At 42.2% G+C, this 22,948-nt stretch overlaps 1 protein-coding gene across 1 annotated transcript in view; it reads right to left on the reverse strand.

The window, feature by feature from the left end:
• The window catches only part of CTTNBP2 (cortactin binding protein 2), a 126,084-nt gene extending 111,024 nt beyond the window's left edge, over positions 1–15,060 (reverse strand). Inside the window, 1 exon segment of the mRNA XM_081023454.1 lies at positions 14,638–15,060. Coding sequence (XP_080879580.1) covers positions 14,638–14,700 — 63 coding nt within the window. The 5' untranslated portion in view covers positions 14,701–15,060.
• Between the last annotated feature and the right edge of the window lie 7,888 nt (positions 15,061–22,948).

The following is a 22,948-nucleotide window of genomic DNA, read 5'->3' on the forward strand; positions in this document are numbered from 1 at the left end:
ATTTCTCAACTTGTTCAAGCTTCGAAGAAGGATGCACCAATTACAAATTGTAAGCACGGCTCATCCATTAATGAATTAATCCATTAATGAAACCATTAATAAATTACAAATTCAACCAAACTAGAGTGACTCAAAATGTGCCCTTTTTGTGGCTACTGCAAATGCGTATTTTTGTGGGAAACCTGCACACTTTGAAATGGTTGTGAAAAAGCTCTGGATCCTCCAGATGTTGCTGGACTCCGACTCCCATTATCCATAACCATTGGGCTAGCTGGTTGGGGCTGATGAGAGCTGGAGTCCAACAGCAGCTGGAGGGACATGCATGGGCTTCCTATCCCTCTTTTAAAATCTCCAATGTAAGCGATATGTCATCTACATAATTGCCGGAGTAGAACAGCAGGTATGTTCTGAAAAATCATATAGGACCCCATCAGGAAAAGCAAAGCAAAGCAAACCCTTCTGGTTTCTAATTAGATACTTTTCACAGTTCTTAGTATCCTTCTAACATCAAGTGTCTTTGGCAGTTTTTTCCCCTGGACAAACTATGGGGTTTCGGGGGGGGGGGGAACTGCTTGCATGGTGCCAAAAATATGCATTAGCAAAGGTACTTGAAAAGGAAAGTAGATACATTTATAACAGCTCTTAATTCCTATGGGAGTGTCAGTTCTCTGCTCTTGAATTGGCCCATTAAAAGCTTGCTCTCTGATATTTCTTTTTTACTTGATTTTTTAAAAAATATGCTTGCAGCAAGTACTGGGAAGATATAACATAAGGACAACATCTGAGCCAGTAAGTAAGGCTGCCTAGAGAGTCCCAGACCTGTTAAAATTCCATTGGTAGAAGACCTAAGGAAGAAATCCGAGAACCATATATTCAGAGCAGGTAAACTTCAGACCGCGGGTGGCGCTGTGGGTAAAACCTCAGCGCCTAGGACTTGCCGATCGCATGGTCGGCGGTTCGAATCCCCGCGGCGGGGTGCGCTCCCACCATTCGGTCCCAGCTCCTGCCCACCTAGCAGTTCGAAAGCACCTCCGGGTGCAAGTAGATAAATAGGGACTGCTTACCAGCGGGAAGGTAAACAGCGTTTCGTGTGCTGCGCTGGCTCGCCAGATGCAGCTTGTCACGCTGGCCACGTGACCCGGAAGTGTCTGCGGACAGCGCTGGCTCCCGGCCTATAGAGTGAGATGAGCGCACAACCCTAGAGTCTGGCAAGACTGGCCTGAACGGGCAGGGGTACCTTTACCTTTACCTTAAACTTCAGACAAAAAAAGAAAACCAGGTTGAAAGGTCCATTAAGAAATCTTTGTCCTCCAGCTAGTTCTACTTAACGCCATAAAAACAAAAGTCCTATCAGTAAGAATGCTGTTGAGATGCACACACAAGATCACTTAACACTAAGGTTTGGCCATTAACAAATCATTGCTACCCTGCTGCATTCACAATGAAGTGAGAAAAGAGGGCTTTCTCCACCTTTTAGATATCTAGGAAGCAGCATACTGAGTCAACCAACAGATTGGTAGCACTTTTTAAGGACTTCATATATGGGCCCTTTCCACCCCTACTGGAAGATGCTGTGGATTGAACCTGGAATCTTTTTAATGCAATAGCATTGCTCTCTACAACTGAGCAACAACAGTTCCCAAATGCATTTCAAGGCATGCTTACTGTGCATGGTGCATTCTAATCTGCTCTAATTCCGACCAATTAATTAGGAAACAAGTTTTCACTGGTTTGATGCGGCATGTATGGATACAGTATAAGGATAAATATTGAATATGTTTTATAAGAACACATTTGTGCAATGGTAATAGCACAAATGTCTTTCAACGAGCAACAAAATCAAATCACAGCACAATGTTATGTGTGCCTACTCAAATTAAATCAGGATGAGTTCAGTGGGACTTAATCCCAGATAAATTGTGTATAGATTAGTAGACTGAACCTAGGATTTCAGGTACAGAATACATAGTTTAAGATGTTGTTGTTAATTACTTGTACCCTGCCCATCTGACAGATTTGCCCCAGCCACTCTAGGATTCCACAGATGCTGTTTCTTTGCAAGTTTAGAAACCTCTCCCTTCATTGGTTAAAGGAGATACCAGAATCTACCTTCCGTGATGCAAAATGTTAACAGATACCAAGTCTGCTTCAGGCAGCTTTTGCATGAAATGTCTTTAAATAATTATTTTGTGTTATGCTACCCATCTGTCAAGTCCACCTTTTGCAAAACGAAGACATGCGTCTTCAGTATATATCGTGTAAAAATCCTAGTACATTTTGTCATTCAACACCATTCCATAACCAGTCCATTGGCACTGATACAGGCCTCAATCACAAGATCACCACCCATTTCTTAATTTTTTAAAAAAAACCTCAACAAGACAGAATCAAAGCCTGTCCTTTCTACTAAATTAGGTTGACTGCTATACTGCTGCTTTCCCTGTGGCCCATGACTAAGGGCCAGCACACAATTGCCAAGGCTTTCTTTGCACAAGGAATTGGGTTTTACTTGGGTGGGTAGTGCATTGTGGAAGTTTTCAAATGGTGTGTACAAATGAATCTTGGAAGCTTATCAGCTACCGCCCCATATCGCTGCTTAATGTGGATTACAAAGTTTTTGCAGATATTTTGGCTAAAAGATTAAAAAAGGTGTTAGTAGAAGAAATTCATAAAGACCAAGCGGGCTTTCTCCCGGGCAGACATTTGTCTGATAACATGAGGAATATAATTAATATTCTAGAAAAACTACAAGTGAATATCAACACTAAGGCAGTTTTGATATTTGTGGATGCAGAGAAAGCCTTTGACAATATTTCTTGGAGTTTTATGAAGAAGAATCTACAGGGGATGGGGGTAGGTCAAGGTTTTGAAAATGGTATAGGTGCAATTTATTCAGAACAAAAGGCAAAATTAATTGTGAACAATGTAGTGACAGAAGAGTTTAAGATTGAGAAAGGGACACGACAAGGCTGCCCAATTTCTCCATTGCTCTTTATATCGGTCCTTGAGGTTTTGTTAAACATGATAAGAAAGGACCAAGAGGTTAAAGGTATACAAGTGGGAGCTAAACAGTACAAATTGAAAGCATTTGCTGATGATTTAGTATTGACTTTACAGGAGCCAGAATCCAGTACTAAAAGGGTATTGGAACTGATTCAAGAATTCGGACAGGTAGCAGGTTTTAAGCTGAATAAGATGAAAACTAAGGTTTTAGAGAAAAACTTAACTGTGAATGAGAGAGAGAAGTTTCAGGAGGAGACAGGACTAACACTGGTTAAGAAAGTGAAATATTTAGGGGTTAACGTGACTGCCAAAAATGTGAATTTATTTAAGGATAATTATGAAAAATGTTGGATTGAAGTGAAAAAGGATTTAGAAATATGGACAAATTTGAAGTTATCATTGTTAGGCCGAATTGCTGTGATAAAAATGAATGTGCTGCCAAGGATGTTGTTTTTGTTTCAAACATTACAAATTTTGGATAAGATGGATTGTTTCAAGAAGCGGCAGAAATATATTTCCAGATTTGTTTGGCAGGGCAAGAAGCCTCGAATAAAATTTAAGATATTAACTGATGCTAAAGAAAGAGGTGGATTTGCCCTGCCAGACCTTAAACTTTATTATGAATCAGCTGCTTTTTGTTGGCTGAGAGAATGGCTGCTTCTTGAAAACACTGACGTGTTGGATCTAGAAGGTTTCAATAATGCATTTGGCTGGCATGCATATTTGTGGTACGATAAGGTAAAAGTACATAAAGTGTTTAAAAATCATATTGTTAGAAAAGCATTGTTTAATGTTTGGATAAGATACAAAGATTTATTAGAAAAGAAAACCCCAAGATGGTTTCACCAATGGAAGCGAAGGCACAGAAAAAACTCAATATGGAGGCCAAATGGCCGAAATATTGGGAAATTCTGGAACAAGAGGGAGACAGACTAAAATTGCAGAGCTTTGAAAAATTGAAAAATAAAGTGCGAGATTGGCTTCATTATTATCAAATAATGGAGGCATACAATTTGGACAAAAAAGTTGGTTTCCAGGTGGAAAAATCAAAATTGGAAACAGAACTGTTAGATCCAAAAATTAAGAATTTGTCAAGAATGTATAACTTGCTGTTGAAATGGAACACTCAGGATGAAACGGTGAAATCAGCTATGATTAAATGGGCACAAGATGTTGGCCATAATATAATGATGGCTGACTGGGAACAGTTATGGACCACAGGTATGAAATTCACGGCATGTAATGCCCTAAGAGAAAATTTAATGAAAATGATTTATAGGTGGTACATGACACCGACAATAAATGTTGGAAATGTAATGAGACTGAAGGTACATTCTTTCACCTTTGGTGGACATGCCCAAGGATTAAGACATACTGGGAGATGATTTATAATGAAATGAAAAAGGTATTTAAATATACCTTCCTGAAGAAACCAGAGGCCTTTCTCCTGGGCATGGTCGGCCAATTGGTGCCAAAGAAGGATAGAACCTTTTTTATGTATGCAACAACAGCAGCAAGAATACTCATCGCGAAGTATTGGAAGACACAAGATTTACCCACCCGGGAAGAATGGCAGATGAAGTTGATGGACTATATGGAATTGGCGGAAATGACTGTCAGAATCCGAGACCAGGGAGAAGAGTTGGTGGAAGAAGATTGGAAAAAGTTTAAAGACTATTTACAGAAATACTGTAAAATTAATGAATGTTAGAAAAATGTTGGAATGAAGTTATATGGCTTTAGTAGAAATGTCATAAGGAATTAAATATGAATAGATTAATAGAGTGTTAAAGGAAATAATAAGGTTAGAATGTGTTAAGATAATTATAGGATACAAAACAGAGGAAGATGGAAAGGAATTGCTGAAACAATTAACAGAAGTGGAATACAAAAAGGGAGGTATGAGGAGGTCGTGGAAATAAGTGAATGAAAGATACGATATTGAAATTGTTTGATTTATTTTAAACTGTTTTTGTTTTGTTAGTTTAATGTGTTTAATGTGTTAATGTTATGTAGTGTTTTTGTATTGTATTGTATTGTTTTTGTTTAAATTGTTGGAAAAGTAATAAACATTATTTTTTTTAAAAAAAGGAGTTCCTCAGTGGAACAGGGTGCTTCGTGAAACGAAGCTTGCTCGTCACTTATCATTTTCTCCTGTGCAGCTGTAGGAGAACACTTAATGTGTTGCAGGTTATACTCCCAGTTTAACCTATGTGGCAACAGTGTGGTTCAATAGCCCGTAGCCCCCTGCTCCAGATGAACTATGGGTGCACCCTAGAATATACAGTGGTACCTCGGGTTACATACGCTTCAGGTTACAGACTCCACTAACCCAGAAATAGTACCTTGGGTTAAGAACTTTACTTCAGGATGAGAACAGAAATCGTGCACCGGTGGCACGGCGGCAGTGGGAGGCCCCATTAGCTAAAATGGTGCTTCAGGTTAATAACAGTTTCAGGTTAAGAATGGACCTCCAGAACGAATTAAGTACTTAATCCAAGGTACCACTGTATACAGAATTCCTTGCAATGCCCTGGGGTTTCATGGCAATTGTGCACAGGTTCCTCAACAGATGAGCTGGTGTAGATAGAGGTTTGTTAAAGGCAAAAAGTCTGAATGGATCTCAACTTTTACTTCCTCCACAGCCTGTGATGTCTGTAATGCTCCTAAATAAATGTACTTTACATATCAGGAGTTTCTGTCAAATGGTACTGTCCCCTCAGGGGAAATATGTCAGAGGCAGCACACTTGCAGTGGGCAGGACTCAAATCCCAAACTGGGTGATGCATCTCTCTCTCTCTCTTTCTTTCTCTCTCTCTCTCTCTCTCCCCCTCTCCCTTTTTCTTTCCCACACTCTTTCCCCACCCTTCACCCCTGCTCACATGAAATGAGGCCAGAATTATTTCGTTCTGGAGGTCTGTTCTTAACCTGAAGCACCACTTTAGCTAATGGGGCTTCCTGCTGCCGCTGCACCACTGCTGCACGATTTCTGTTCTCATCCTGAAGCAAAGTTCTTAACCCAAGGTAATATTGCTGGATTAGCGGAGTCTGTAACCTGAAGCGTATGTAACCCGAGGTACCACTGTATTGTAAACAATGGATGTTAGCACACTTGGAACCCATAAGTATTTACATTAGACAGATCACATGAACAGACTACACCAGAAGCCCAGAAAACAGCCACCACAAATAATGATTGAAACAGCCTTTAGGACCATGAGGTCCTTAAGGCCAGTCTTATTAAGATACAACACAAGCCACAGGAAAGCCCTTCTGTGCTATGACCATAATGCTGAAAGGCTTGGTACCACGTACAGCACACCATCTTTAGCATTTGCACGCCAACATTGCTGGCACCAGTAATGAGCATGAAATACTGGTGCACAAATGCTATGCATTCTGGGAGCCACTGACCACTGGCAATATGGGCTGGTGCTGATGGGAGCTGGAATTCAGCCATATCTGGAGAGTGCAAGGTTGGGAACAGCTGGTCTGATTCAGTGGAAAGTCTCATGGAAACAGTAAATTGGCAAAAATGTATAAATCTAAATAAGTATTGGAAATGTAAAGAGAAAGAAGGTTATCTTTATCATATGTGGTGGTCTTGTAGTAAGGTTAAAGTTTATTGGGAAATGATATATACCGTATTTTTCGCTCCATAAGACGCACCAGACCACAAGACGCACCTAGTTTTTGGAGAAGGAAAACAAGGAAGAAAAAAAAATTCTGAATCTCAGAAGCCAGAACAGCAAGAGGGATCACTGTGCAGTGAAAGCAGCAATCCCTCTTGCTGTTCTGGCTTCTGGGATAGCTGCGCAGCCTGCATTCGCTCCATAAGACACACACACACATTTCCCCTTACTTTTTAGGAGGGGAAAAGTGAGTCTTATAGAGCAAAAAATACATACATATATATATATATATATATAATGATATATAATGAATTGAAAAAGATGTTTACAATTACGTTTGTAAAAAAAAGGAACCCTCCCCCCGAGAAGCTTTCCTTTTGGGAATTATAGGGACAGAACTACCCAAACTGTACAGAAACTGATTCATGTATGCTACTACAGCGGCAAGAATGTTTCTTGCCCCCAAATGGAAAGAAGTAGAAGTCCCAGCAAAGGAAGAATGGATACAAAAACTGATGGAATATGCATCAGAATATACCGGGGGGAAGAGACTTCCGGGTTAGCACCTCCAGCAATGGCGGATTTCCTCTGATCGGGAGGAATCCGCTTCGTGAGAACTAGGGTCTGGACCGCCGCGGCGAGGCGGAGACCCACTAAAAACCACAGGCGGGAGAAGCCTGTGGACGTGGGATTTGGCTGGCACCTTTCGCGCCTCCCCTACTCGCGGGGAAACCCGGTTTCGGGGATCCGGAGCGACATGGGGTGAATGGCGCGGTGCTTCGAATCGACTGCTCTTTTCACGGAGTGAAGCCGCATTGCTGTTGCTGGAGAGCGCTGACTTTTTCCTGTGTTTAAAATTTGGATTTCCTTGTTTAAAATTTGGATTTTAAACAACTGCCCGTGAGTAGAACGGAAAATTGGATTAAGAAACTTCTTAATTTGGCACTGAAGCGGGAAGGTCTAAACAGGAAGTCCGCCTTCCGCTTTTGTAAATAGATTGAAGCAAAGACATTGCAAGCTAGAGTCTGGAAGTCGTTTGTAAAGGACTAAATTTCCACCAGCTAAAATTTACTAAACCCCCCTTGGAAGCAGGAGAAGAGGGGGGAATCTTTTTAGACTGTTTAAACCTGCAGAAGATAGAGTAAAGAAAGATAAATTTCCACCGTCTTGATGCTGGGAGCGGGGTGTCAGAGACAGACACTTTGGGAAAGTTCACTGACTGTGGATAAAACGTTTTTGACAGATAGTTAAAAAAGAGAAACATATTGATTCCAATGTTCCCTTTTGCACTTAAAAGGAACAAAATAACTGGAAAACGAAAGGAACTTTGTTGCTAGATCTGCTTTTAAAAAGATGGATACAAATAGAAATTGTTTCCTCTAGAGGGAGCTTGTGAAACTGTTGTTAGAGTCGATCTGGGGAATTCTGCAGCTGTAGAGATTAAAGATCGTGAGACCAGACATTGACCTTGAACAAGAATGTGCGCAGGAGAAGCCTTAGTGCTTGCTTTTTGCAAGACAAGTGCTTTACTGGAACAGCTACATGAGAAGATGGATTTGATGACTGTTGCAGTTGGAAATTTTGGACAAACAGTGAATACTTATATAGAAACCACTCAGGAATTAACCCAGGAATGTGCTTTGACAGAGCACGTGGTGAAGAAGATAAAGGAGGAGGTAGTTGCTGAACCTCAAGTACCAGAAATGGAGAGAGCTGCGGTCTTGCAGGAACATAAGTTGTTGTTTTTGACAACTGAACCTGGAGAAAGTCAGATTTGGAGAGATGGAGTACTGTTTGGTCTGGAGATGGGAAGTTGGATAGATCCCCCTATGCAGGGATGTTTTGACTTTTCAGATCTGGCTTTGGGCCAGGGGGAGCTTGGAGTTGTGGGGGCCCTTAACCTTGGAGGGACTTTGAAACATGCCTTCAAATATCTTTTGGACTCCAGTGTCGACTATGGAGAATGGGCTGACTTGTTGAGAAGGGATAAAGATATTGTCAAGTTGGAGTCTCCCCGAGAGAAAGGATGGAAATTAAGAATAAGATCAGCAGAAGATAAAGTAAAGTGCAGGTATAAACATGAAGAAGACCTGCAGAAGGGACATGGAAAAGACTTAAGAGCCTCGGATAGAAGGTCACCAGGTTGATGGACTAGATGGATGGGATAGAAAGTACTGACAAAACCCGAGACCAGGAAGAAGAGATGATGGATGAAGATTGGAAGAAAGTTTTAAAAATTTATTTAGAAAATCATTGTAAAATTAATGAGTATTGGAAAAATGTTGGAATGAAACTATTTGGCTTTAGTAGAAATGTTAAAAAGAATTATGTATAAATATGTTTTGTTAAAAAGAATTAGGTATAAATAAGATTTAAGTTTTAAGCTTTAGGGCTTTTTATGGTAAGATAAGGTTAAAATAGATTAAGGTAATTTAATGACAGAATATTGTGAAAGATGGAAAGGATTTGCTGAGATAATTAATAACTAGAATACAAAAAAGGGAGGTGTGAGGAGGTCGATGAAACAAGTTAATGAAAGATAAAGATTTGGGAATATTGGATTTGTTTTTAAATTTTTTGTTTATTTTTGTTTTTTGATTCTGATGTATTGTGTGTTTTGTTTTTTGTCTTTGACTTTTGTTTTTATTGACTTGTATTGTTTAATTTCTCTTTTTGTCTACCTTTTTTCCTTTTTTTCTTGTTTTTTTTATTTCTCTTTCTGTAACTTTAAATTCTCAATAAATATCATTTTTTTAAAAAACAACAACAGAATATACCGGGGGAAAATAGGAAATCAAGATAACAAACTTTTTATAAAAAAATTGAAATGGTTTATTGAATACTTACAGACAAATTGTAAACAGATAAGAACATTGGCAGGATTACTGTAACAACCTGCCATTTCATAAGCGTATATATTTAAAGTAGATGAATAAATGAACAAATTAAGTTAATTGGGATATGCAGAAGATATTAAAAATACACTTAAGGAACTGCAGAAAGAGAGGGAAGGAAGTCAAGTTTTGAAATGTTAAAATGACTGTAAAATTATTAAAATGTATAAACCTGAAAATCATAATTTATTTTTTTTAAAGAAAGTCTCATGGAAAAGTCTTTCCAAGCATAGCTACCTGAGTTCTTTTGGAGATGTCAGTAAATGAATGTGTGGCCTTCTTTATGTAAAACACAAGAACATAGGAAGCTGCCTTATATTGAGTCAGACACACTGGTCCATCTACCTCAGTACCGTCTACACCAGGGTAGCCCAACCTTTCATATTCAAGTGGGCTGCAAGAGTACTGTGACACAGAAACCATGGGCCACACACTGCCTTGTGGTGTGGGGGTAGAGAGCGGTGTTCAAAATTAGCCAGGCAGCAGGTGCATTTTGCACCTGACTATTGACCACTTGTGATCACGTGAGGATGTCTGGGTTGCCAGGATGGTTCCTGACATCACCACCATCTGGAGATGCATGCCTGGAGAATTATTGGAACTTAACTATTTTCACACACCAAAACCACATCTTGTAGAATTCTACCAGTTATATTTATCTGCACAATCAGGATGAATTTCAGAAACCAAAATGCTTTTTCTGTGCAGCCTGAGCAGGAGCAGTGAACAAGGTTATAGTAGTTAACTGTTGTAGCTTGTCTTCACTTATCCCACCCCACTGTCCTGCTCACAGTTGTGAAGAATATTCTGATGTTAGGAATCGTCCGCGTCACCATTAAGAAAAAGAGGTAGGAATAGGCCAATATATAAGTGGACTGTCCCTGGATCAAGTGACTTTTCTTCTAAGTTCTTGATGCTCTTAACCCAGCTCAAGGTTGTCATCTGAACTAGGTATAATAATAATATAATAATAATTTATTATTTATACCCTGCCCATCTGGCTGAGTTTCCCCAGCCACTCTGGGCGGCTCCCAATCGAGTGTTAAAAACAATACAGCATTAAATATTAAAAACTTCCCTAAACAGGGCTGCCTTCAGATATCTTTTAAAAATAAGATAGCTGCTTATTTCCTTGACATCTGATGGGAGGGCGGGCACCACTACCGAGAAGGCCCTCTGCCTGGTTCCCTGTAACCTCACTTCTCGCAATGAGGGAACTGCCAGAAGGCCCTCAGCGCTGGATCTCAGTGTCCGGGCAGAACGATGGGGGTGGAGATGCTCCTTCAGGTATACAGGACCGAGGCTGTTTAGGTCTCGTCCATCATTTGAAAAATAAGACTTTGGAGCTGTCTTGTTCCAAAATGGCAACTAGACATTCCGTTATGGCAGCTGTAACCTTGGTTTAAGGAGCTATTTGGTGCCCAACTGATATATCTGAGTTTCTAACACTGATGGGGAGTGAGCCCAAAATGTGACACTCGCTCCCAGCCTGCCTTCGCGCTGCCTTCCCAAAGCTGGATAAGTGAGGCACTTGGGCTTGGGGAAGGAGGTGCTAGGCTCTGGCAGGCCCTAGACCCTTCCCACCTCCTTTCCAAAGCTGGAAAAGAGCAACCAGGCTTTGTGAAGGATGAGGGATGACTTGGATCACTCTGGTCTACATTGACTAGCTGCAGTAGCTTTCCAGAGTTTCAGACAGACATTCTCTCCCAGCCCTGTCTGGAGATGTCAGACATGGAACCTGCGACTTTTTGCACGCTTGGCAGCTGCTCTGAGCTAGGCCCGTCATGAAGGATGCCTTTCACACAGACTTCGCTGGCTATGTGTTCTTCAGCTGCATGTAGGTGTGAGGGGTGAATCACACCAACTGCCTTCAAGTTTCCCCTCATCCCTATTACCATGGCAACAAAGCAGATACTCAGGTTTGCATCCCCCACATACCAACTGCTACGGTTTAGTTCAGGAAAGCTGAGAATGGGAAGAATCTTGGCTTCCTTCCCAAATATGGCCATTAAAGAAGTCTCTTCTTTTTTCAGTCATAAATTTCTTGCTGACATTAAAAGGCAGGCTTATTTTTTTCCATAGTATTCTGTGCATTTTTTCGTCTTCCTGCAGAAGCCTGCCAGTATTACTGCTAAAAGTTACTGGGTCCCCCCCCCCCCCACCTCCGCTTTCATAAGATGTCCTGGAAACAGCAGCTAGCATAAAATACCTCAAGGCAGTTGTGCTTAAAATGGCAGCCTTATGCTGAAAGTTAAGTAACATTAGAACTCCGCTCTATAACCATTGTCGTTCCTTTTAAATTGTTTATTGGGCTATCTATACTTTGAGGGCTGGAAAAACTAAGCTGCGTGGCTTACATTCAACTGAAAGTACTCTGCTGGAAATCCTACTGAACTTCCAAGTTACAAATTAATCTGGGCAAAAATCCAAAATCTATCTCTTAGTAAAGATACTAGCTTTTCTTCTTTATTCAGAAGAAAAACCAATAACGTTGTTTTAGTAGCCTAGTTACTTCAGCACCATGTTCTCCTGGCCTCAGTGGAATTTACTCCCTGGTAAGTGTACCCCACACTGCAACTCTAATGTAGCCTTTTCTAAAATGTCCTAACTGTTTGGAAAAATAAGCCCATCTCATTCCCTCTTTTTAGTTAAGTTAGGGAATAAATTCAGTATTTATGGGGGGGGGGGGAAACTAGGCAGCTTGAAAAGTCTTTCGTATCAACCTCAAAGTAACAACTTTTTAATAAGGTAGCTGCTTATAAATAGCCTTCTGACTCCCTATATAGAAATAAGTGACCTGATTTTCAAAAATACCAAGTATAAAACCAGTCACATACAGGCTTCCTGCGTGTATGACTGACAGGTTCATTTAAAATATCTCTCTGGGTTGTATTACCAATGGCTATAGCTATAAAAAAATTAATTTACTCTTCAATAATTAGCATGTTTACTTTAGGAATCTCTCATACCTAAACAATAAAAACCAACTGATTCAGCTGCTTGCCTTTTCAAGATCTTTAAGCAGATTATTCCAACCAGTTTGAATGGGAGTTTAATAAAGTGTTTGTACTATACAACTGAAAAATCCATTAAGTCACATAGAACGCTTAAATTCAGGACTCTAAATTGAGTAGCTCCAGGTATTGTTAAACATCAGAGCCATGCATGTAGATGTTTAACAACACGTGTATACATATTTATTACATCCACACATTACGAGTTTGCTATAGGAAACATTGGCATAACAGTTGCAATGTGTGGTGCTGCCTTAAGTGCCAGTTTGGACCCATTTCACAGAATTTCCTTTAGAATAATTTCCTTCTGATGTGCTAGGTTGTTGCCAGAAAGTCCTCCCTGCCCCCCAAAAATCAAATTTTATGGCAGTTTCCTAAAATTTTGTTGTTGTTACTGAAAAAAGAAGTGTTTCGAACATATAAAAAAATGATGACACCACAGATCAGTCTGCATGAGAGACAGGAAAATGTCTTATAGAGTCAGACCATTGGTCAAGCTAGTTTAGTATTGGCAGTAGCTCTCCAGGGTTCCAGACAAGAGTCTTTCAGCTGAAAGTAGGACTTTCCGCATGTGCTCTGCTACTTAGGTTAGGGTCCTTCCCCTGGCCTCATTTTGGGCCAGCCCCCTCCCCAAAATCCTGAGCAGGCAAAGCAGAGGAGGGGTGATATCTTGATCTTATGTGCAAACAACTGCATGCTGCTTCAAGTGACAAGAGAATTTTGATTGGCAACCTTCGGGGCGGAGGGAATAATCAAAGCATGGATTTTTCCATGCCTTTCCACTTGCCACCCAATTAAATCAGAAAAGCGAGTGGCCTAGAAATTGACCTATGAATCAGAAAACAAAAGGGCACATCCGTGACAACTGTGGTTGGGCGGTAGGGGAGTCTAGCTAGGAAAGGCTGTCAAACAGCCTGTCAGGAGAAGTGGCAAACCCTAAAATCGGTCTGTACTTGGGGGAAATTTAAACAGGTCTTGTACTCGCGTGAGAGAAAGCCTCCAGCAACGATAGCAAAAAAAGAGAACAAGATAGATCTTTCCTGTTCCACCACTTGGATGCAGAAGAGGGGGAAAGAACAACAGAGGATTAAAATAGGCTTATTGTTCTCAAGGGGGGAAAACCACCTGATCTTCAACGCCCACCCGCATCCCAAACATTTCCCAGTTTAAGTGACCCAGCTATGTTTCTAATATAAAGTCTTCAACAGAGGTAGGATCCAAACGTGACCATCATCACCCTTCCCAACCCCCCGATAATGCTTCTGGCAATATCCCACGCTTGTTATTTGGGGGCTTGGCGGGGCGGGGGAGGCAGCGCATATGGAAGGGGAGGGAATTAATTCCAGGGCGATGAGCCACTCCCTCCGCCTTGGAAATGGTTGCGGGCGAGCTGGGGCTGTCAATGCCCTGTGACGCGCCGCCAGCCCACCAGGGCTGTCGGGAGGGACCCTTGTGTTTCACCCGTCCCGCAAGCGAGGAGAAAAGCCCGCGTTCCTCCAGCCCAATACGCACACACACAGCGAAAACAAAAGGGAGCCGCCTCCTGGAAAAAGCAGGGGATCGTCTCCCTCTACAAAGACCTCCTCGAAAGATCCCCAGATCGAGGGGAGGGGCGTCGGAGGGGCGGCCAATGTCCACCCATCCCCGCCAAGGGCGCACGATCACAGCGGCGGGGCCTCCCCTGGTCGCCTCTCCAGTCGTCTCCAGGGTCCGTCCGGCTTCCCCTCCCCGATCTCTCTCTCCGTCGGGCTGCGATCGAGGCAGGAGAGATCCCTGGGGACTGCAGGTGTGCCTGCGCCCGAGCTCCGAGCCCTCCAGCCCCCATTTCTCCGGGGGTCAGACGCCAAGACACCCTCCTTCCTCTGCGTAAAGACCCATACCCAATGCGCGCTTTTCACCCCACAACGCGCGCCGGGCCCGCGCTCGCTCGGCGCGCTCCGCTCTCCCAGCCTCGAGAGGTGCGTCTTCTCCCGCTTGGGCGCAAAGCACCAGCCCGAGAGCTAGCCAGCGCGGAGCTCAGACCGCCGGCAGCGGATAAGGGAGCCGCCTCCTCCAGCCCCGCGCCGCGCACCGCAAGCCCCGCGCTTCGCCTACCGCTGCCTCCGGATCGCCCCGGTTGCCAGAGCCGGGCTCCCCGCTCGCTCCTTCCGTCGCCATCTTCCCACTGGCAGAGCGATCCCCGACTCTCAGCAGAACAGAGCCGAGCCGAGCGGCGGCCTCCGCACAACCCAACTGCTTAACCCCCTCGGCGCCGGCAAGGATGGCCCTCCGAGCGGCAGCTTCGCCCCTCCGCTTGCCCGCCTCCCTCCTTCCCAGAGCGGGGCGGGCGCGGTAACGCAGGCGGGGAGGTGGAGCCAGGGAACCTCAAGAGCCGCGCGCCTGCCATTCCGTTTGCCTGCAGTCGGCGTTTCCACGGCGAAGGCGATCTGGCCGGGTCTCCAAGAGCGAGGGATGCTCTGATCTCGGCCCATGCGCCCATATGTTGTTGTTTTTTATCTTCTTCTCCTCGGACAAGGGACTCTAGTTGCGCTCCCCAGATTTTTCTGGACCAGGTCTTTTCTGAAGCATCCTAGGATTCTTCTTTTACGCATCATGTGCGCGCCCCTAGAAGGGCCCAGAACAGAGCAGCTGGCATTAAACAATAATATTCCCCTTCCCCTCCATTCATAGAATTGTAGAGTTGGAAGGGACACTGAATATGCAGCTGTCCCATACGGGGGACAATGCAGGAATATGCAGCTGTCCCATACGGGGATCGAACCTGCAACCTTGGCATTATCAGCAGCATGCTCCTTAAGTTTAAACTCTACAAACAAGGTTTGACAGAGCACAAAATCGCCCTTTCCCACTCAGGGCCACCTTGACCTCAGCAGAAAATACAGTAACTTATCCATGTTGCTCCTCTATGAACAGGAAAATCCGTATTTTAGGTGCCGACTGTATCACCCATCCTTCCATTTGGATATCTGACCTTATACTTTGTCCAGTCAGTTTCAGTTTCACTTAACATGAAACAAAACCACGGTCACTTTATTGAAGAGCTGAGCTTTCCAAGCAAAACACTCTGCTACCACTCAGGCCTTTTACTCTGGGGTTGCGCCGCTCATCTTGCTTTATTGGCCGAGGGAGCGAGTGTACAGCTTCCGGGTCATGTGGCCAACATGACTAAGCCGCTTCTGGCGAACCAGAGCAGCGCATGGAAACGCCGTTTACCTTCCCACCGGAGCGGTACCTATTTATCTACTTGCATTTTGATGTGTTTTCGAACTGCTAGGTTGGCAGGAGCAGGGACCGAGCAACGGGAGCTCACCCTGTCACGGGGATTTGAACCGCCGACCTTCTGATCGGCAAGCCTTAGGCTCTGTGGTTTAACCCACAGTGCCACCTGTGTCCCGTAGTATTATAGTTACTGCTCACCAAATACATTGTAGTTCAGAGAATGATATGACAAGTCTTACTATGGCACCATCCTATGTATATAACTATTAAGAAAGCCCCATTGAATCCAATGGGGCTTACTCCCCAGGTATGTGGGTATAGGATTGCACTCACAATTATGATTTACTGCATGACAATATCATAATCCAGAATGAATGTTGGATTAGCCTCCCTACTTACCAGTCAGCTTCTAAATATTCATTCCCTCTTCCAACCAAAAGACAGATTTAGAAATAATTTCTGTTAGGGAGGGAGGCACTTTTTTCAAATCTCCACTAAAGTAGCATTAAAGGACTAGGCAAACCAGCAGGACTTCAGCTAAAATCCACTCCCAGGGAACTTGCTTCTAATGCATCATTGAAATGCTGGAAGTAGTTTATTATGTTGTTGTGACAGATATAATCAAAGGCGCTCTCATTCAGAAGTGGAGAAGATAAGCATTTTCATGCCAATACATTCGCTAGTATAGCTTTTCCTACTTTTTAATGGTGATCTATCCTTAAATCCTCTCCTCTGCAAGTTCACTTAGAAACAAACCCCAAGAAGTTCAGTTAGCCTGCATAGGACTGTGGCTCCATCCATGAAAAAGGTCCAGGAAGGAAGCTGAGGCAGTGATACAGTTTGCAAATTTTAGGCTTCGAAATTAATGGTCATATGAGCAGGACCCCTCTCTTTATATGGTAATGTGTAGCATTTCACTTAACTTTAGAATATCATAAGCCAAACCTGATACATTTGGGGACCCGGGTGTCCTCCTGCTCATTGTGTTGAATGGGGTTCTGGTCTTCTGCCCAAAATTCCACTCTTGACAGCACCACTGAGCAGAATAATGGAGCCAGGAAACCCCAAACTACAGATGCTTTAGTTTGATTACATATTAACTTGGCAAATATATTTATCCATTTCTGATCTTCAGGCCATGAGTGCTACACGATGTTGTCAGAAAGGCACACAAGGTATCAACAAGCTAGAGGAAAACCCAGGGTTTGCTGAAGCACAAATAATAACCATGGAAAAAATCCTTACACCCCCCCAACCCCCAAAAAAGCCTGATAAGCACCAAGCATGTGCTATACTGGGAGGGTAAGAAACTATTGAGTAGGGGGAATGGAATGTCCTCACAGAATGCTAAACTGGCATGTATGTGCTCAGTTATGGCAGGATACTAGATTAATGTAACATACAGTTTGTGGCATTTAGCTCCATGTTAGAACAGCCAATTTCAGGGTATGGGGAGGCAGAGAGGAGGAAAACTCCATTGCACAAGCAATGTTTGTTCAGTGCATCCCACTCCTAGAATTGCCCATGTGTCCGACTTCACGGGGAACAGCCTGCTGTTTGATGGGCTGTCCAGTCCAAGTCTGCTTTAAATATTTTTTTAAAATGTAAGAGGGAACAAGTTGCTCATCAACAGCATCTTGACATGATGCGATATGTTGTATTTCAGTTTAAATTAAAGTAACTATTTCTAAATTTACATTTATACATATAAATCCACATACACAGATTTTATGCAAATCTGTGCCCTCTTTCGTCATCTCTCTTTTGGCGAAGTGTATGTGGGTGATGCTGTGGGTTAAGCCACAGAGCCTAGGGCTTGCGGATCAGAAGGTTGGCGGTTCGAATCCCCGCAACGGGGTGAGCTCCCATTGCTCAGTCCCTGCTCCTGCCAACCTAGCAGTTCGAAAGCACGTCAAAGTGCAAGTAGATACATAGGTACCGCTCTGGCAGGAAGGTAAATGGTGTTTCTGTGTGCTGCTCTGGTTCGCCAGAAGTGGCTTAGTCATGCTGGCCACATGACCCGGAAGCTGTACGCTGTCTCCCTCGGCCAATAAAGCGAGATGAGCGGCGCAACCCCAGAGCCATCCGCTACTGGACCTAATGGTCAGGGGTCCCTTTACCTTTACCTAAGTGGCCACCCTATCTTCATTGTTACATTTCTTACTACGAAATTGATTAACTGACCTGCCCACCTACTAGCTTGAAACCATGGCATTAGCAAGTCAATATCCTTGCTGCCAAAGACAGAAAAAACTGCCATCCTTTTTTCCTCAAGGCCCATTTTTTAAAAAACGATACTTAAGGCAGGAAGTGAACCAATCACTGAAGTATTCAGAGAACTATTTTGTTATGCAATGGAGATGCATCTTTCTTATACAAAACTGTATTGTGGGGAAGTTAATTCCATTACCAAGAAAAATAATACATCCAGGGGAGTTAATCTATTTAACTGTCAAGAGAGCTCTTTAACAGTGAAGAGTTAACTCCCTCAGGTCCAGGTTTAAACCTCCCTGCTAGGGAGCTGGTAATGAAACACTATATAGAAATGCTTCACCAGGGAGATGTTTACTTCCTAATGAAACTATTTTGCTAGGTTGTTAACTCCGTCACAGAACCATGAGACAAGGGAATGGTCCTTTTTTCCAGCACAGCATAGACTGGAAAGCAAAAGCCATCATGGATCAATTCAACTTTTGACATGAAGCACTGTACTGAATCTCTGAAAGCTATGACCAGGTCCCAGCAGACATGAAACACAATTGCTTCTCTGTTGATGACAATACGCAACATGTTTCCCTGCCTAGAGGGATGTGTTTGTTTGTTTGTTTGTTTTGTTATATTAATATCATGGCTTTGTTTCTCTGTTCCCCCCTATTTTTAAAAAATAATTTTCACAAAATTATAAACAAACAAGACAAACAAACAAACAAACAAACACAAATCATAATCTTATTAGAAATTATACTCATTAACATTGTTAAGTGACTTCCTCGCTTCCCCTTGGTTGAATTTCCATGCATATCCATTCAACGGTTTTCCAAATCACAGTTCATATAAAATGTACCTTTAGCTTTAACATCTTTCAATCGTTACCTTTTGAAATTATACAAATTGATTCATCACTTAACTTATATAAAATCCTAAGCCTATAAGTTATTTAACTTAACTTATTTAACTTAACATATTTAATTAAATAATCATTATTTTTTTCCCATTCTTCCTGGTACTCCTCCTCCTTCTGGTCGCGGACTCTTCCAGTTAGGTCAGCTAGCTCCGAAAAATTCATCATCTTCATCTGCCATTCTTCTATCATTGGTAATTCTTGGGTTTTCCACTTTTTAGCTAATAAAATACGAGCAGCAGTTATAGCATACAAAAATAATTTAACATCTTTCTTGGGCATTTCCATGGCTTTGTTTCTCTAAATGAACATTTAAAATTTGTTTTTCTTTATTGCTTATATTCCAGTTTTCCTAACCAAAGGAAGCCCAACATGGCTAACAGTAAAACAGAAAACATCGACTCAAATAACACAAAGTATCAGAATGAAAGTCAATGTAACACAACATGGTAACAGATCAAAATATAAAACAAGTGAAAACGAAATGTGTGTGAAAACAGTTTCAGTGGTAACCCCCTAGGTTGTGGAATGCTGTCTTCTCCAAGAAGCCCTTTGTGCCAACATTGAACAGCAACCTTTGCCAACCTGGTGCCTCCCAGATGTTTTGAGCTAAATGGGATTATTGGGAGTCATAGTCCAAAACATCTGGCGGGTACTAGATAGATAAAGGCTGTTGTTTAGCTTTCAACAACAGGTCAAGGTGCATTCTTTGTCCAGGCTTTTGGAGGAGTGGGGTGAGATGGCATTTTAGTCAGTGCCACCCCTTCTGCTCTGCTGGTTTGCATTTGCTTCCGCTGTGATTTCAACTATTGCATTTTGTAGTTTTATCTTTTGATGTAACCTGCCCTGGAGTCTTTAGGTGAAGGGTAGGTAATAAATATAATCAATCAATCAATCAATCAATCAATCAATTGGATCTATAATAATTAATTCAGCAACAAAGGGCCTCCTTCCCATCCCATGAGCTTATACTTGACCTCTTTTGTACAATGGTGGTGTGATCTTACGAACCAAGAATAGCAAAGCACCAAACACCAAATAAAACACAACCATATAACCATTACAGCCTTCATACCATGTGGTGTGGTAAAATGAGGTGTAGAGGCCATATTGGACTTCCAAAGCAAGAGAACCTGCCATATTTCATTACCAGATTTCTGAGGCAATGGCACAAATGGGTCATCCTAAATGGGAAATTGCGTGTTCTGACCTTCATGGCCTAATCAAATCAAATCATGATCAGGGCATGAACAAGGATCTTTTGCACCTAAGTATGTTAAAATTGTATCCGAAGAAGAAGAAGAAGAAAAGGAAGAGGAGGAGGAGTTTGGACTTGATACCCCGCCTTTCACTCCCCTTAAGGAGTCTCAAAGCGGCTAACAATTTCCTTTCCCTTCCCCTCCACAACAAACACTCTGTGAGGTGAGTGAGGCTGAGAGACTTCAGAGAAGTGTGACTAGCCCAAGGTCACCCAGCAGCTGCATGTGGAGGAGCGGGGAAGTGAACCCGGTTCACCAGATTACGAGTCCACTGCTCTTAACCACTACACCATGCTGGCTCTGCTTAATCTTGTGCATCTAACACTTTGGGCTCAGTACCTTTGAACATGTGAAGAGGGTCTCCCTTTCTACTACGTTTCTATAGGTTTCAGGCTGACCACACACCAGTAGATTAGATTCTCTATCTCTCTCTCTCTCTCCTTTTCTCTTGCCCACCCACTTCTACCTATAGATTTATTGTACGAAGAGAAGGAGTTGAAAACTGAAACAGCAACTTAAGGAAGGCTTAAAATTTTGCCTGTAGAAACAAAAACCTTGGTTCAGTCCTCCTTCTGACCATGATTTAGGGTCTGGCAATGTAAGCCAGAGCGTACAATATCCCAGTCCAGGGATATTGCAGCTCAGTGAGCCAGGAAGTCTACCTATATAGCTGTTTTCTTGATGGCATCAAGTTCTAGAGCTCCTTGGCTCTGGCACCAATAACTTTTAAAATAAACCTTTAAAATAAAATTGCATGTTCGTTTGTACCCAAATGATGAAACTGCAGTATCTCAATTGTTAGCTTGTACAACAGAGCTCCGGAACAAGATTTTGAGTTGAGCGACATTTGAATGTTTATGGAGAAGTCAATCACACTGTGTGCATAAGAAGGCATACAGCCACAAACATAAGAAACAGTGGCTACAACCTAGGATCTATTTACTACAGAAGAATAATAGAAACATAGAATTGTAGAGTTGGAAGGGACCCTATGTTTCAAAATAAATTAGTCTGATAATTTTGGTTTGTGCATTGGAACCTAACATACTTCTCGGGGCCACAGAAATCAGAGGAAGGAATATGCACTCAGAAAGAGGTCTACATCACCAATCCATCATGGCAGCTTTTGAAACAGAAAATACATTCTATTATGTATGTGCATGGATATTTATACATCAGTTATATGTATGCATCTAAATGTCTGTGAACCTTGTTCTAAATAATAATAATAATAATAATAATAATAATAATAATAATAATATTTTATTTATACCCCACCCTCCCTGGCCAAGACCGGGCTAAGGGCAGCTAACACTGAATATAAATACAGTAAAAACATTACAAACAAAACAAAACAAAACAAAAAAACAAAACAAACAGTTGATTAAAATGTAAGTTAGAATACAGCTTAAAACGCAGCCTTGTTTTAGTGGTAGCCTATAGATCAAAGCCATAAGGGGAGAAAACGTCAAATATTCACCGGGGCCAACTATCCATGCTGGTCCTACATGGGCCAGCAAAAAGAGCCAAGGGAAAATGTATATACAAAATCCCATATAAGGGATTCCATCAAAAAAATAAATGAGAGGGGGGTTAGACTGAGTCCAGCCCAAAGGCCAGGCAGAATAGCTCCGTCTTGCAGGCCCTGTGGAAAGATGACAAATGCTGGGGGCTTCTACTAGTGTTCTCTTAAATGAGCACTTTGCACAATTTGGGGCTCTGCTTTATTGGGGTCCCCAGTCAACACAACGATGGTTGGGAACTGAACAGGCAGCGTGGCATTCATGGGGTATTGGAGGGCAGAGCTTGCATGAGTGCCACTGCTCCCAACTGCGTTGTCCACAAGAGCCTGAACACATCTATAGTTGTAGAAAGAAGAAATAGAGTATGAAGAGCCAAATGGTTTTATGAGCTTGAAAAGGCCACATTTCTGGAATAATTGTACCCTTTCACATCCTCTGTCTTGCTTAGTGCCATTAAACCACAACAAAAGAAATCAATACACTTTTTATCACTTAAATCCATGATCTTAACTCATGAGTTAAGATCAGTTCCAGCCTTGGGCAGAGAATGTCAATCCTATTTTAAAAAGGAAGGGAGCCTTAAAAAAAAGAGAAAGACTGCAATATTACAATAAGATAACTACACTATCACTGGTGGATTTCTGGTCAAAGCTACATTTTGTAGAAGAAGAAGAAAGCCTTTTTGTTTAATTCAGCTATAGGTTTTCAGGTTTCCCCACACCGTTTAATTTTCTTTTTCCATGCCACAAACCAGGGCTAGGGCTCCAGAGGGATCTCATATAGGGGAAAAGTCCAGTTAGAAAACAAAAGGGGGAAGCTAGTTTGAGGGGCAGAGGGGAATAGTGCCTCACTCTTTCCTTTCTTTTATTAGTGCCTCTTTCTTTTATTGCACACTGGCAGGCCTGTGATATGTCAGTTGCTATGCAACGACAGAAGCAGCAGCATTTAAACACCATTAGGTATTAATTATCATCATGGGTCCTTTTTTCTGTGGCAACTTCTGAAAATGCTGCCATTGAAGTCAGGCACCTTCTAAGATACAGCTTTAAGCACTTTGTTGAATCTTAGGAATTGCCGCACATAGCAGCAGCAGGGATACTTCTGAAACCTCTATTTGTCTAGCATAATCTTGATTTTTTTTATCATTTTCATTTGTTCATTTTTGACAACCAGCTAGGAAAACCATTATGAATATATCAAAGTGTTTACAGAATTCAGGAGTAACGAAACATATTGTGCATATCAGCTATCTGATAAGAAGCTCAATGGACTTTTTAAAGGAG

Source organism: Podarcis pityusensis, assembly GCF_964106645.2.
Source record: "Podarcis pityusensis genome assembly, chromosome: 10".
Classification (NCBI taxonomy): Eukaryota; Metazoa; Chordata; class Lepidosauria; order Squamata; family Lacertidae; genus Podarcis; species Podarcis pityusensis.